This window comes from Pholcus phalangioides, unplaced genomic scaffold (assembly GCF_987345545.1).
Source record: "Pholcus phalangioides strain wild (caught in Gottingen) unplaced genomic scaffold, Ppha-v1.0 ptg000015l_1, whole genome shotgun sequence".
Lineage (NCBI taxonomy): Eukaryota > Metazoa > Arthropoda > Arachnida > Araneae > Pholcidae > Pholcus > Pholcus phalangioides.
This window is the reverse complement of record NW_028301608.1, coordinates 76,520,071-76,536,549: the sequence shown is the minus strand read 5'-3', so window position 1 is coordinate 76,536,549 and position 16,479 is coordinate 76,520,071. Positions and strand designations below refer to the sequence as shown.

General features: G+C 41.8%; 1 protein-coding gene across 1 annotated transcript; it reads left to right on the top strand.

Annotated features, from left to right (window-relative positions):
• The first annotated feature begins 4,621 nt into the window (after positions 1 to 4,621).
• Positions 4,622 to 15,146, top strand: LOC149076712 (uncharacterized). The gene is made up of 2 exons (XM_089242294.1): positions 4,622 to 4,828; positions 11,439 to 15,146. The coding sequence occupies exons 1-2, from the start codon at positions 4,652 to 4,654 to the stop codon at positions 15,144 to 15,146; spliced, it is 3,885 nt and encodes a 1,294-aa protein (XP_089098420.1). The 5' UTR covers positions 4,622 to 4,651.
• The last annotated feature ends 1,333 nt before the right edge of the window (positions 15,147 to 16,479 follow it).

The window sequence follows — 16,479 nt, the reverse complement described above, 5'->3', positions numbered from 1 at the left end:
GCATCCTTCTATTCCGCAGCCAGCACCTGAGTCATTTTCTTCTGTGATAAGGGGTCTTTTCTAAATTAAACTTTAGTGGCTGATCACTCCCAACCCATGACGTCAACGCTGCCCCCTTTCCGCAGCTACTTGGTCATAAGAGGGGGTCATTGCTGAATTATTTTTTTCCCAAGCACTATCGACGATTATTATTAAACTGATAAGGGGTGTATTCTTAAACGTCTGATTCACGAAAGAGATCTTTTTTTCGGGGGATTAATTACATCTTCCTAAGTAAGAGGGGTCATCCATAAATTACCGATTTTAAGGGGGTTATTCCCAAAAAAAACAATGAGATACGCAAATGACGACAGAAACTTTGATTAATGAAATTTAAATTTATTCAGAACATAATTTTTCGAGTTGTTCTAATAGAACAGGTACATTGATTTCGCTGAAAAATTTTTCGGATATTAGATTTCCGCATTTTTTTACAAGCAAGTCGGCGACAATTTTGAAGTCGATTTTCGCGAACGCTTTTTCAAAATAAATGAAGACTAGCGATGAAATGTCCTCTGTCATGCAATCGTGATCTGTAACGCTGGGGCGGTTGCGAGCGCATCCTTCACAGTCCAAGTCCTCAGAGATTTTTTCCAGGACCAGATTCTTGAGAATTTCTTTGAGGGAGTTGACCGCTACACCATCGGGGTCTTCGGCGTCTTTCTGGATAGTAGGGATGCATTGCTGGAGATACGTCTTCAGCTGAAAATGTCTGATTTGAGACGAGATGCGGCTTTGCAAGGGATTGGCATCGTTCAAGGAAGACCGGAAGAGCTGCTCGCATTGGAAGCGCGAAATGGTGAGCTTTCTGGAAAACAGTTCGTGCATTCCGTCTTTCTTCTTCATCTGTTGGAAATGGACGCCGTCTTCGTCCCACCACAGCAAAAGTTCTAGATTGGCTACGAAGCTACTTTTAGGCTTGATCAGAACAGCCGAAATTTGCTCGCGAAGCAATTCCCAGAGGAAAGGTGTGATAGAAATACCGTTTGTCGTAGGCACCATGAATCCACCTTTTCCATCTCTATAGATTCGCATGTTGACGCGAACTTCATCTTTGAAAGTCTGAACCGATACGAAGAAGTCATCGCACACGTGAAATACCTCGGGTGGAGTAGAGTCTTTCTTGAATAGTCGCGGTCTTTTAGTCGCGGAGGGAGCGTCATCTTCGGACTTTCGCTTCTGCACCATTCTGCGAAACGTCAGGCTGATGCGCGGTTCTTTCACGTTGGGATCTTTGGGAATAGCATGTTTCCACACTTTATTGGTAGGCGATTTCATCACGATGACCGAATTGTCCTGCAACTTATAAGTCACGGGTTCGTAACCATTACGGGTGAAGACCAGACTTCTTTCAGCACCGAGGGAGAGGCAAGCGATGGGGTGGTCTTTCGCTAGCTGTTTCTCGTCGTCAGAGTGAGCGCTGATGGACCGGGTACCGTCAGCATATCTGTTGATGAGGCAGTAGTTGAACGATGAAGACGTTAATTTTTCGATGACCTGCTTGATCTTCAGCACCGTGGGCGTCCAGGGCATGGCAGGAACCTCTAGGCCAGAGAACTTGTAGTTGAGATCAGGATCACCTTGACCAGCATGTTGACGGGGTATCGGGATCATCTTTCCACCGATGTTGATGATGCTTTTTTCGGCTGACACGTAGACTATTTCTCTTTCCAACTGCTCGTACATCGTTTTAGGATACTTCAACACGTCGGTATAATAATCGACATTGAGTTGGGATTCCATCTTTCTAAATGATAGAGTTACAACACATTTTTAGCCTCTCTCCGCAACTCTCACAATTTAATTTTTTTTTACAAAATATATTTTTAAAATTATTCGTTGTTTCTAGTCAAGGAAAAAACTTCCCATACAATTAAAATCATGTTACAAAATATATTTTAACTATTATGAAAAAATTTTATTTACAGATTTAAAAAAAAAAATTATTCCTTTAACCATTCAGCGCATGCTAAAACCTTACTTCTCGCGCAATGTCCCTTTTGTAGAGGATGAAACTTGCAAGAAGTCAACGATTTAGGGAAGTTTAAGACTTCCACTGTTTCTAAGTTGAATTGCTGCTTCAGAAATTTTTTTTTTTGACTGCAGTTGACATAAATATGACTGTATCTATTATTAACGGTTGTTAGATGAATTTTCATCAAGATATAGTCAAAAAGTCCTTCATCCCATTTAAGATTATGGAGATTCTTAGCAACCCAAAGCATTTGCACGTAATCTTTGTCTGTCAGCTCATCGCTAGAGAATGGTGGTTTGTAGAGGGAGTGATATACTCTACCTGTATTTAAATCGAAGCAGGCCATTTCCTTAACTACATATATCCCACTTTTAAACAGAAACCCCTCAAAATCTAACACGCAAGAAGTCATAGTAATATTCTTACCAAGTTGATGTGAGAGAGTTGCGGAGAGAGTGCTTATATCCAATTGAACCGGAGAACTGAGTGAAGCAATTCTGTCTATCTCGCAGTTTATATACTGCAGTTGTCGACGATAAGCTTAGTATACGAATATACTATTAAACCCAAAGTTCAACTGATATAAGCGAACTAGTAAGCTGTTAAATAAATAAAAATAAAAAAACTGCTGCACACGAGTACGCTTCATCAGTAGATTCGTGTATGCGACATCACCACTGTCATGTGTTAATTAATCAGTGAGTGCACTTCACTCAGTTCTTATAATCGAGTACGAGTTTAATAACTGTCATGTGTTAATTGATCAGTCGTCAAAGTAGTAAGCGTTATCGTCGCATGTACAGGGTAATGAGTATGCTTCATCACGAGTTGTTTAATACAGTCGCTTCGGGTGATAATTAAACACTATCAGTCGGGTGAGTGATGCATCACTCTTCTCACCAATACTTCACTTCTCTTTTTTAAGTATATTGCTTATCAAGGTGTTATATTCAGTAAGGACTGCTCTGTTATCTGAATGCGTCACTGCGACAGAGTGGACAACACGGCTAATAGCGCACATGATAAAAAAAAAGTGTCTTGTTCTCACTCTTTGATTTGATTTTAACAAGTCGACAGCTCTTTAATTGTAGCAGTGGTCAGAATGTCTGAATTCGTGAGAGATAGCATTGCTACAAATGATGGAAAACGTGCTGCAAGCGAGGATGTAGCTGGTCCAAGTGGATATGTAGCAAAGAAGAAGAAAAAAGATGTAAGTTTTTTTAAATTACTGTGAATTTCTTTACGATTAAATTTTTATTTCACATTACGATTTAAATTCACTAGGACACAAGAATTCGAAAAAAAAAAAATATTCAGTTGTGAATGATTGACTCATGTATTAATTTATACATTTGTTACAATTAACAGCTCTCGTTACATTACCTTTTTTATTTGTTTTTTCAGCAGACTCAGTATAGATGCTGCACATGTGAAAACATTTTTCTCATGATTAGTGATCTTATACAGCATCAACGCTGTATGAGTCACACAGGGGCAGAGGTGATCAATAATGGATTTTCTCGAAAGATGTGTATTGTGTCACCAACAGTGCGGCAACCACCCACTGTTCAGCCAGAATATATATCTTTGAACAGGTTGGCTGCTATGCTAAGAGAAGAAGGATGGGTAGCGAGTTCTGACTCGTCTGTGGTAATTTATTATTATTTAATTAATGTAAGATTCAATTCATCACTTTTTTTTTCCACTAATTACATGTTTGTTTGTTTTTTTTCCCTTCTTTATAGATTGGTGAAGTATCAAGCGATGTAGTTTGGCCAACACCTAACACGTTAGGAAGTGAGCGTTGGGAAGCCAGCGATACTTCATCGGTTGTGGAGGTAATTTATTATTAAATTTTAGGAAACCGTCATTTTACTACATCGTCATTTTGCTAATTGCATGACTTCTTTCTTTATAGATTGGTAGAGCATACCCACCAAGTCAGAGCAGTGAGACGTTGGATTTGTTAGAGGTAAGTCATTAATATTACTCTTGCATTACAAAGAATTCAATTGCTTTTCGTTGACTCAAAAAAAAAATGTTTTTTTTTTCTCTACAGTATCCAACGCAGGAAATGCTACCTAATCATGGGGTTTTTGAGGAGGAGGAGGACGAGATCGCATCCATCGATTTCGATGACTGGAGTGACATAGATTGAGCAGCTATGTCTCTGTGTGAATGGTATGAGTGAATGATTTTAATGAAAGGTTTGAATGAATGTATGAACTACGGGGAATAGGTCCGAGATAGTCTTGCAACCGTTAACTGCCACGGTTTGCGAGCTATACACCTTAGTTCGGTAATTTTGGAGTGGCGTCCAAAAGCAAAATTTCCCCATCATTTTTTTTTTTTTTTAAATCTATCAATTAAATAATTAAACTTTTTTTTTTCCAGACATTTAATTGCTTATCAGTGTGACGATAGGGATGACCACTTCTCATGTCTAATGCGTCACCACTCAGTGTGACGATAGGGATGTCCACTTCTGTTATCTAATGCGTCAACACTTTGGGTCATCGCGATGATTCATTGTTATCTCTCTCTGAGTCGTGATAAAAAGTGTACTGCTTCACAAATCTTCTCATTTCGTATTTGGTCACAGTAGTGTCAAGTCTTCAAGTTTAGTTGATTGAAAAAATGAGTGCAAACGATATAAGCGATGGGGAAGAATTCATTAATGAGTGTCTGGATCCTGAATTTGTGTCAAAGGCAATGCTAAAAGATCTAGACAAGGATACGATGGAGTTTGTGAATCAATGTTTAAAAAGACCAATAGAAGCTGGACCGAGCGGAACGAAAAAGAAGATGAAGGGGGTAAGTCAATTATTATATTTTTTTCCCTATCCAGATTAAATTTAAATGTAAGTCGATTGATTTTTAGGGGTGACCCATTTAAATGTATGTTTTTCCGTTTAATTTAAATTGTTTGTTAGGGGTGACCAGAAAAAGACAAAATACAATTTTTTAAAAATACAGAATTTTATTAATTTAAAATTTTTGCTGCTTTTCGTAGCAGCATGTACATCTGAGAAGTTGATAAATTTATCCCTTTAATAGTAGGAGAATGATTTGCGAAAACGCGGACATCGTATGTTGCATTACAACGAGTAAAATATACATTTCCACCTAGTGGCTCGGAATGCGTACAATTTTCGAATTTCATATGTGTTGGATACATGGAATAGGAACTGAGACATAGTAAAAATAATAATAAAATCAGCATAGAGGATATCAGTCCTTTTTGAATTCGATTTATCCGTTCTCCTCGCACTTCCAGTTCATAAGTCCAAGACGACGGTAAATCTATGTCGGGAACGCTCGTTTTCCAAATAACACCTCTTCTGTTATTTTTTTCATCGTAGGCAGTAGCTTCGATCTGCTCGTTCAGAACGTTAACCATCGTTTTCTCAGGTGTTTGTTTTTGATTAATGTCTCGGGTAGTTCTATAGACTGCAACGCTTGTAAGAATTCTTTCTGTCCACTCACGCCACGCTTCTTGTTCGCACTTGCCACGCTAGCGATGAGTTCGGTAATGTTAGTGTTTCTCATTGACCTCCCTTTATATATCAGCTCGCCACTCTCGTTCCAGTTGATTACTTTAGGAAAATTTTTGATATGTTTCAAAATTTCCTCTGCCGAAGACTTATACGATTTTGGAAATTTCATTTCATTCCATTGTTCCACTTTGATGGGGGGTTTGCTGAGGTCTCGCTCATTAGTTTCTTCTTGTTCGGTCAGAACTGGAGAATTATTTTCGAAAACCGAGTTTCTTTTGTGCAGAACACGTTGATACATTTTAAATTTAATGTCGTCGGGCAGAGTGCTATCAAGAATTTTTTTCATTTCCCGATCTATTTCCGACAACTGAGGTTCTTGAATAACGTGACGGTTATATCTTGCCTCTGGCACGAGGACCACTTTTTTTGCAAATTCCATTATTTCCCGATAATGCTAGACAATAAACTAAGCGCGGTCGGAAGTAATATTCCAAGGAAACCGCTTCCTTTTTGTAGCAAGACGCGCTTTTTCTTGAAGAGAGGTAATTTTTTTGAAGCAAGTTTTCTCAGAGCGGCTTTGTGTTTTTGAAGCTTAGCTTTCTGTGACTTTGTTACTGGAATGTTCCCGCGTAGCAGATTGAGCGCACATTCACACACGATTTTCAACTTCTCATTCGTTAGTTTCTTTAGCAGCTGTTTTCTTGGGCATTCGCAGAGTGATTTTAAGAGTTGTTGCCTCCGCAAAGACATCTCGTGAAATAGTCGATCGAAACAACAAGTTCAGTCTTTTAACCACTTTGCATAAGCTTGAGCTTTTGCTAGAGCACAATGCTTGCGCATTCCATAGTGATGAGAGCAATGTTGACTCGTTTCAGGCAGATCGGTCACGTTAGGACATAAAATGCAATCTAAATCGATGACTACCAATCCGTATTGTTTTTCGAGCATTTGACACTTGCTGTAACCCTTGGCGTAAACAACATTAAACTTTTTAACAAAGTCTTTCAGCGTGGTTTCGAGGGTACGAAAAGGTAGATCACCTCTCTCCCACGCTAAATTATGCAAATTATGTGTGAGCCATTTCACTTGATGTCGGTCTCTTGCATTCAGTTGCGAGAACTCGTACGGTGCTCGATAAATTCCGTGAAAAGTCTCGCTGCAGTTCAAATTACAATAGGCCAACTCCTTTATCACAAATGTTCCGTCAGAGAGTCGGTAACCCTCAACGTCTATTACGGCAGTCATCGTGATAATGGGTCTCGACTCTTTATCGACGGGGTTGATATACGTATTGAGTTTGTGTTGGTAACACGTTAGTGCGCAGTCGCATTTTCTCTTCTGTCTCCTGACGCAAATCTATCAATAGATATGAATACGAATCTTTCGTGGCATCGTTATAGGCCTCTAAAAAGAATTTCAATTTCGAGGGATATAATTGGCGACCTAAATGACTCACTTGGTTCAGATCTCTCCTGTTCTTAAACAGAAATATATAGTGGGCGTTGAGTGTAATCTCACGCAATCCCTTATGAAAAAAATTTTGCGTAATGAAAAATACCGATAGATTTCTGTGATGACTATACTTGGTGAATAACTTGGCCATCCTCTGTTCTCCCGAAAGTTCGCTTAAAAGGTCATCGAATATCAATAGAGCATCCGTTATGCCTTCGAAATCGGTGTCGTCCCTGAATTCCACTTTATCAATCTCGTCGTGAAGTTGTTGAGCTTCTCCGTAGAACCATATCACTCGCTTGGGCTGTGGTTCGATAAGTTTTTCCCTATGTTCTAAGAATTTTTTTAAAAAGTATGTTTTTCCACTTCCACTGGCACCAGCACAGACTGCCGTGAAAGGGTGATGTAACTTTAACAGAGACATGGTAAATAATGACACGATTTTTTTCATGTAAGTGGTTTTTATTGAACAAAATTTTTCGATACAAAATTATACACTCGCACGTCATTATGCTTACTGAATCGCGAAACAATTGCTTTCATGCTCTCGCCCTTACATTTACAAAAAATATAATATATAACGTAATGTCCACACACTTTGCTGTTGACCGACTGCAGCGCCACATCGTTGTAGGTGAGTCGTTTGTATTTGCTCAGAAATGAGTTGATTTTCCCATCCACGAATTGTGAGGGCGGTCTTCCAAAAGAGTCAAAAAATTCAGCTGTCACGTTGTCGTGCAGGTATATTGCTAACCAGTGGCTTCCTTCCTCTGTATGAACGTCGGTGTTAACCACGAAAGCAGCTGGATACTTGTGAACGCCGTTTGGTAAAGTGTCGCTTGCGAATACATCTCTGAATATCTGCTTTGTGACTGGATTTGATGTCAATGCATTTTTTATCTGCTCGGAGTCCATTTAACTCGAGAAATCACACAAAACACTTCTAGCTTTGGTTATCTCGATCAAGTTTTGAAACTCGCCGTAGACTATCACAGAGATTGTTTTTTGAAGAGCTTTGGAAAATTTCAGTTCGACGCGCAAATTTCCTTGTCTGAGTAGATGTAAATGTCCGCATTCACTCTGGTCGGGAAGCAGAGAGAAACAAAACAGTGCGTATCCTCTTTTGAACTCTTCTCTCGTCAGATCAATGCCGCGATCTTCTCCAGATCTAAACAAGTTGTTGTACGCTCTTACTATGTTCCCCGTCGTGAAATTCGGCTCCAAAGCTTTGTGAGGGACCGGACGGCCATCGACGTACACAGATATGAAATTCAAGTCGTAATGTTTGAATTCAAAGGGGTTAGTATTATATGTACCGTTATATGCCTCGTTATCCACTAGCCCGATCACGACTCTGTTTGGCATCGGTCCCAGAAAAACGTTGTCTTGCACAAAGGACATGTTTCCTTTAGCAACGGAGTATACTTTACAGATCACTCTGTTGATCGGATACTTTGCCGTAGTTTTTTCCAGAGCTTTAGCATGTCCTATAGCCACAGCAGGACTTACTTTCACTTTTCGCACGAATAGGCTAGCGTGGTCTATCACTACGTTGTAATCCTCGGCCGCGGCCACTAAGCAGAACGAAGGTTTCGTGCGCACCAAACGCACCTTCATATCAACGAGATTGAGCAAAAGTCTCTGTTGAAAAAATAGCGAGCAGTGAAGTCTTCCCATCAGATCGTATGATCGACTCTTGGCGATGTATCCACCTCGTTTTTTCATTCCTTCATTGTTCTCGAGATTGTTCATGTATCCAGCGGTGTCTTTGATATAACCCTCCATAGCGAGGGGTCCATTTTTAGCGTCCTGGCCATAATTCAGCAGAGTCTCAATGTAGGCGCGATAAGGGTAAGTGTGGGAAGAGTTTGTGATGTTCCGACCGTTCAGAGTGATGTCTATCTGAGAAAACAATGAATGTAGAAGCAAATTTACTGGTGCCACTAGCTCGTTTTCGGGCAGTGGCGTATCGTCTCCTTTCGTCACTCGCACTCGAACATGTAATTGGGTAGCAGACAGGTCCATGTAATTTTCAGCGCATCCAGTCACGTTGAATTCCAAAGGAGCACCAATATCCTTTATGCTAGATAGAGGTAGAAACTCGATCCATTCACCTCCTTCTATTGCGGTCTGTGTGGGTGGAAGCGAGAAGAGATCGACTTCGCTCTTCAGGCATTCGGACGAGTGTTCCATTATCATAGCCATGTTAATCGAAAATGTCAGGTGTTGACGCTTTCCTCACTCTCTTGCGAATGACTCTATTCTTCACTTTACGCTTTCTTTTATGACCGCCTAACATCTTCTTGAGCTTTCCAGAGGCCTTGTCTGTCAGCATTCTACCCGCTTCTTTCGCTCTCTCGGTTGCAGCCATTCTAGCGTCTCTTCCCTGAACCAAATCGTTGGCGAAATCTACACCAGAACGAAGCACTTGTTTGCCAAGCGCTCTCGCACCGCTCTTGAACAGGGGAATAGCTGACCTGAAAAGAGAGCCGAATATAGAACCGATACCATATCCGCGCTGCAGGTTTGAACCTTGATAATATGAGAGTCCATGACCGGCTTGATTGAGGTAGTGGTGCGTCACGCTATCGACGCAGCATCTATATTGCTTATATGGCATTTTCACAGATGTTTCAATCGGAAGTGAAGTTTCACTATCACCTTTCCACGCTCGAATGATACAAAACGTCCCGTGTGCGTCTTTATATAAATGTGAATCGTCTCGAAAGTTTTCCTCGCAAGCCCAACGTAGTGACCCCTTTCAAAAGAGGCGTTAACGATCTCTCCGTCTTGGCCCGTAACCTTGACAATTTTTAACAGTGGCGAGTAAATGTTTCCAACAACCTGGGGTTCAACAATATCACAATATACGTATAACAAGCGAAAGTCTAGTTTAACGTCCGACACTGAAACACCTTCGAGGAGAGGACCCTTTAATTCACCAGGTTCGAATCCCAGGATTTCAGCTATGCCGGAGTGAAGAATAAGTCTGGCACTTTTCTTGAGGTTCACTTTAACTTTTCGCGTGTTGCGGTTGAACGTTATAACTATCTTATCTTGAAAATTTTGAGAGATGGCTTTTATCAATTCTTGAGTAGTCTCGTAATAACCACACGGGATTCTTCCACTCTTAAGTAATCCTGTTCCAACATCGAATTCGAAAGAATTTGTTTGTTCCGTGATGTTGTGGAATGCGTGAGGAAAGATTAATTCGGATAAGGCAACCTCGTAATCCGAAGAAAAACTGATTGAGTTTGGCAACTTCACCACAAAATTCGAAAGCTTGTTTTCCGGGAAAAAATCAGGAGAGGCGTCGCTGGGGAGGGTGATGTAGAAGGAAGACATCTTTTTCAAATAATGGGCTGCTTCCGCTTGCGTAACCGATATTTATAGCTCGACCCACGAATTAAATTTGTCGGGATAATTTTGCCACTTCACCAAGAATTCCGTCTTTCCTTTATTCTTTCTCTTTCTGATCACTTTCTCGATGGGAAAAGTCTCTTCGGGTTTCGCTTTGACCATTTCTTCTGCGTAAAATGTTCCCTTGATTCTCTCACCCATCAAATCCTTCAATCTATAGACCGGTATTTCTCTCGCCACGCACTCGTCAACCACAAAGATTTCGTGAGAGAAGTTTGATTCGTATCCTTTTTCAAACAGATGTTTCGAGCGAGCGATGCGGACGTGGTCACCCACTTGAAATTTTATCGTTGTTTTTTTCGGTGTTTTCGCGTACAGCGTTCTCCAAACTAGGTCCTCGTTATGTTTACCGACCTGAACGGGTTCCATCTTGATGCTTCTGTGATAAGTTCTGTTGTAACTAAATAAAAAGTCATCGATGACGTCCACATACTTGTATGTGTTCTTGGCAGTAAAGTATTTCCACATTCGTGTTTTAAGCGATCTATTAAAACGTTCTATAACGGCTGCTTTCACGTCATCGTTTTGAGAAGTGAAAAATCTCACTCCTTGCTTCTTCAAAAAGTCTTGAAACACTTTATTGAGAAATTCTTTTCCTTTGTCAGTCTGAAGCACGTCTGGTTTCCGCTCGGAGAAAATATTTGAGAAAGCCGTGGTAATGTTTTTTCCAGTTTTATCTCTGAGTGGGGCAGCCCAAGCATACTTTGAAAACACGTCTATGCATGTCAATAAATATTGATTACCGTCATTATAACGAGCGAGACTTCTCATGTCAACGAGATCTGCCTGAAACTGTTTATCGATACCGGCTACTATTGTTCTGTTGCGTGGGAACTTTTTCTTTCTGTTCCTGTGTAGAGTGTAGCTCTTCTCTCCTTCTAACCATTCCCGAATTTTTTTTCTAGATTTTTTCGTAACATGTTGTATAGAGTTGACACCCCCGAAGCTTGCGGGTTGCTTCGGCTCCCGATAAAACTTATCCATGAATGGTTGTCATTCATACTTGCAATATGCTTATATATTTATTTATTATTTTATTTTATTTTTCATTACAGGATAATCGCCACCTCTGCGAAACTTGCGGGAAATGCTTTGCGTTGAGGAACAATCTCAACCAACACAAGAAGATCCACATGGGAGAAAAACCGTTCAAATGCGAGCGCTGCCCGGTTGCATTTACCAGGAGCAACGACTTGAAACGCCATATACTAAAGAAGCATCGGCAGGACGGAGGATCCAGCAGAGCTAGCGGATCACCACCACCAAACGGACCACCACCACCCAGCGGATCACCACCACAACCCAATGGACCACCACCACCAGGGCCTAACGGACCACCACCACCTAACGGACCACCACCACCCAGCGGATCACCACCACCCAACGGAGCCCTCAACGACGTCTTCGTGACTCACAACATCCCTCCCGATGAGGGTCAAGATCGGGACATGCATCTCTTCCTCATCAGCGTAAGGGATAGGCTTCTCTCCCTATTGAGAGAAGCTATTCATCGTCAACGTGCCATCAAGTGGGACGTTGTGGTCACAGCGGTGTTTTCGCGAAGAGGCGCGGATGGTGAAGAGGAGTTGACTAACGCATACTTACGCAGCAAGATGGCTACCGCTCTCGCGGCTGGAGTACTCGAGACGCAACTGGGTGTAGCCTTCGAAAAGGTGGAGAAATCTACAGAAGATTTCGAAGGAAGCGGCAGCGGTTGGGTTCTTGATCAGATCATCTGCCTCGAGCTCAACATCGCTCGCTACCAACCGCTGGCGCCAGCGAGCTACATTCCACTCCCACAGTGGATAGCTCGCAAAAAATCTGTCCTCAACATCAAGAATCAAGATCAAAAGTGTTTTCTTTGGTCTGTGCTCGCTGCCCTACACCCAGTGGCTAGAAAAGATAACGCCGAGCGAGTTAGCAAATACACAAATTATGAGAATGAGTTGGATACTCGCGGTCTGATATACCCAGTGACTCTCGAACAAATATCCCGGTTTGAAAAACAGAACAACATCACAATCAACGTTTTCGGAGTGGAGGGGGAGGAGATATTCCCAGTGAGAATTACACATGAGAGGATGCCTCGGCATGTTAACTTGCTCCTCATCATGAATGAGGAAACATCTCATTACTGCCTCATTCGGAACACCAGCAGACTTTTTTCCCGCACCACTGCGCACAAAGAAACTTGTCACTATTGTGACTATTGCTTGCAGAGGTTTTCTTCTGTTGAGACCCATGCAAAACATCTCACCCAGTGTAGAGAGCATGGGGCCCAAAAGGTTACATATCCCAGTGAAGACGAAAAATGGATGAGCTTCAAGAATGTTGCCTTTCAGTTACCGGTGCCCTACGTTATATATGCAGATTTTGAGGCCATCTTGCCAAAAGTGGAGTCATGCTCACCTGATCCTGCCACTTCCCATTCCATGGCGACATCGCTTCACCGTCCATGCGGTTTCGCATATGTGGTTGTTGGTCCCGATGGTGTGGCTCTCAGGAGACCCACTGTATACAGGGGAGAGGACAGCGTCCGTGTATTTCTGGAAAGCATGCTGGAAGAAGAGAAGCTCATTTTGGAAAAAATCAACAACCCGGTGCCCTTGAAGATGACCATCGAGGAAGAGAGACGCTTCCAGAGCCAACAGATATGCACTATCTGTGGCAAACCTCTTGGTAGTGATCGGGTGAGAGATCATTGCCATGTTAGCGGTACATACAGATCAGCGTTACACTCCAAGTGTAACCTGCAGCTCAAGATGGCAAAGCACATCCCGGTGATTTTTCATAACCTGCAGAATTATGATGCTCACTTCATCATGGAAGGGCTTGGTCGGATCAAGGAGAAGCGGATAGAGGTCATTGGTAAAAACATGGAGAAATTTATCTCCTTCAGTTTGGGTCACCTCAGATTTCTGGATTCGTTCCAGTTTTTATCCGCTTCTCTTGATACCCTAGTGAAATCTATGAACCCCGGTGACTTTATAAATATGAAAAGAGCTTTCGGTGAGAAGACACCGCTTCTCCTTCGTAAGGGAGTTTATCCTTACGAATATATGACCTCCATGGATAAGTTTGACGAACCGGTGCTTCCCCCCATAGAGGCCTTTTACACCTCCTTGGGTAGGGAAAACATATCCACAGATGACTATCAGCATGCGCAACTGGTGTGGGGCACCTTCCATATGCTGTCCTTAGGTGACTATCACGACTTGTATGTGGAGACAGACGTGTTGTTGCTAGCAGACGTCTTTCAGAATTTTAGAAAGTTGTGTCTGAAAAACTATAAAATTGATCCCGCCCACATGTATACATCCCCTGGTCTCGCCTGGAACGCCTGTCTGAAGATGACGGGCGAAAGATTGGAACTTATAACAGATCCAGACATCCACCTGTTTCTCGAGAAAGGCATCAGAGGAGGGGTTTCATGCATCACTAGAAGACACAGTCGAGCCAACAACCCAATGGTTCCAGGATTCAACCCCGGTGAGAAGAAAAAATGGATCATATATTGGGACGTCAACAACTTGTATGGCAAATGTATGATGGAACCCCTCCCAGTGAGTGATTTCCGGTGGATGACGTCTAGTGAAGTGGAGTCAACAGACTTCAACATCATCCCCGATGATAGCGCCAAGGGGTACATTTTGGAGGTCGATCTTGAATACCCGGTGAACGTTCACGACCTCCATAACGATTTCCCTTTGGCGGCTGAAAACGTGAAAATATCCGGTGATATGTACTCTGAGTACATGAGGAAAACCGGTGGGCCATCGAATCCGTGTGTCAAACTAGCTCCAAATTTGAATGATAAGGTCGCGTACGTCATCCATTATAAAAATCTGAAACTCTATACAGCGCTGGGGATGCGAGTTACATCGATTCGTCGTGTCCTCGAGTTCTCTCAGCGACCATGGCTCCGCCCGTACATTGCATTCAACACCGAGAAGAGAAAGGGAGCCACCGGTGATTTTGAAAAAGACTTCTATAAGTTGATGAATAATGCAGTGTATGGGAAGTCGCTGGAGAATCTCAGGAAACATAACAACATCCACTTGGTACACAAGGAGAAGAGAGCAAAAAAATTAATCGCATCCCCAGCATTCGAAAGCTTCAAGATTATTAATAAAGACCTGGTCGTGCTAAAAATGAAGAAGACTGCCATCAGGTTGGATCGTCCGATATACACCGGTGTCACCATTTTAGATTTATCAAAGCACCTGATGGCGGACTTCCACTATAATTTCGTCAAGGAAAAGTACGGCCAGGATGCGACCTTATTGTTCACCGACACGGATTCGTTGTGCTACGAAATTTATACCGATGACATTTACGAAGATATGCTGAGAGATTCCCACAAATTCGACACATCTAACTACCCCGGTGACCACAAATTGTACAGCGAGAGAAACAAGAAGGTCATCGGGGTGATGAAGGATGAGACGGCAGGGAAACCGGTGATCGAATTTGTGGGACTGCGTCCAAAGATGTATAGTTTTATTACCGGTGACTGTGAAAAAAAGACTGCGAAGGGTGTCGTGCGCTCGGTTGTCAGTAAAGAAATCAGACATGCAGATTATCTAAATTGTCTGCGCAATAATTCTTTCATGAGGCACGACATGCCTAAAATTCAATCCCGGTCGCATGTGCTGCAAACAATTCAACAACGAAAAATCAGTTTGTCGGCACATGACAATAAAAGGTATATTTTAGACGATGGCATAAGCACTTTAGCTTATGGCCATTGTAGCATCCGGTGATTTTTTTTTATATAGTTTTATTTATACACGTTGTTATTTTTCATAGTTTTTATATCTTTATATTTTTTTTCTGCACATTCCGGTGATTTTATTATATAATCATCTCTCGAATGAAAAGATAACTCCCTTCCCATCGTGATGCTCATCAGTAAATATGGATGTGGTGGCTTCAATTGTGTGGTAATCTTCAATTAATATAGTTGTGGTGGCTTCAGTAGTGGTGATGTTTGATATTAGTGGTGGTCTGCAAAAGTGGTGGTCTTCAATAAATATAGTTGTGTTAGTGAATGAACAGTGCTTCATGGACGCTGTGTATATATTTTAATTGGTGTTGGGTTTATTTTTGTATATATATTATTTAATTGATTTTGGTGAAGGGTTTATATGTATTTTTTCTTTTGATTTTTATATTTTTGGTGTTGGGTTTTTGTGTATATATTTCATTTGCATTGATTGTGTTAGAAATAAATGGTTTTTTTTATTCATTAATCAAAGTTTCTGTCGTCATTTGCGTATCTCATTGTTTTTTTTGGGAATAACCCCCTTAAAATCGGTAATTTATGGATGACCCCTCTTACTTAGGAAGATGTAATTAATCCCCCGAAAAAAAGATCTCTTTCGTGAATCAGACGTTTAAGAATACACCCCTTATCAGTTTAATAATAATCGTCGATAGTGCTTGGGAAAAAAATAATTCAGCAATGACCCCCTCTTATGACCAAGTAGCTGCGGAAAGGGGGCAGCGTTGACGTCATGGGTTGGGAGTGATCAGCCACTAAAGTTTAATTTAGAAAAGACCCCTTATCACAGAAGAAAATGACTCAGGTGCTGGCTGCGGAATAGAAGGATGCGGTGGCTGCGGAATGGGGGCAGCGTTGAAAAATCTTTGACGTCATTACAGCTGCGTTGACTTGATGTCAGACACTAAAGTTTAATTTAAGAAAGACCCCTTATCACAGAAGAAAATGACTCAGGTGCTGGCTGCGGAATAGAAGGATGCGGTGGCTGCGGAATGGGGGCAGCGTTGAAAAATCTTTGACGTCATTACAGCTGCGTTGACTTGATGTCAGACACTAAAGTTTAATTTAAGAAAGACCCCTTATCACAGAAGAAAATGACTCAGGTGCTGGCTGCGGAATAGAAGGATGCGGTGGCTGCGGAATGGTTGCGGATGCGGCGGCTGCGGAATGGCTGCGGATGCGGCGGCTGCGGTGAGGCAGAAGCCCCTTTTTGCCCCTACTAATAAATCAAGGGATCCTATAGGATCCATACTGGTGAACATACCAATTTCGTAAGAGCACAATCATTTTCCATAGTTGAATCAAGTATATAA

Bases quoted from the DNA above. Each gene is read 5' to 3' on its own strand.
- LOC149076712 (XM_089242294.1), top strand. From the start codon at position 4,652: ATGAGTGCAAACGATATAAGCGATGGGGAAGAATTCATTAATGAGTGT. The intron at 4,829-11,438 runs GTAAGTCAATTA...TTTTCATTACAG, and splicing joins CGAAAAAGAAGATGAAGGGG to GATAATCGCCACCTCTGCGA.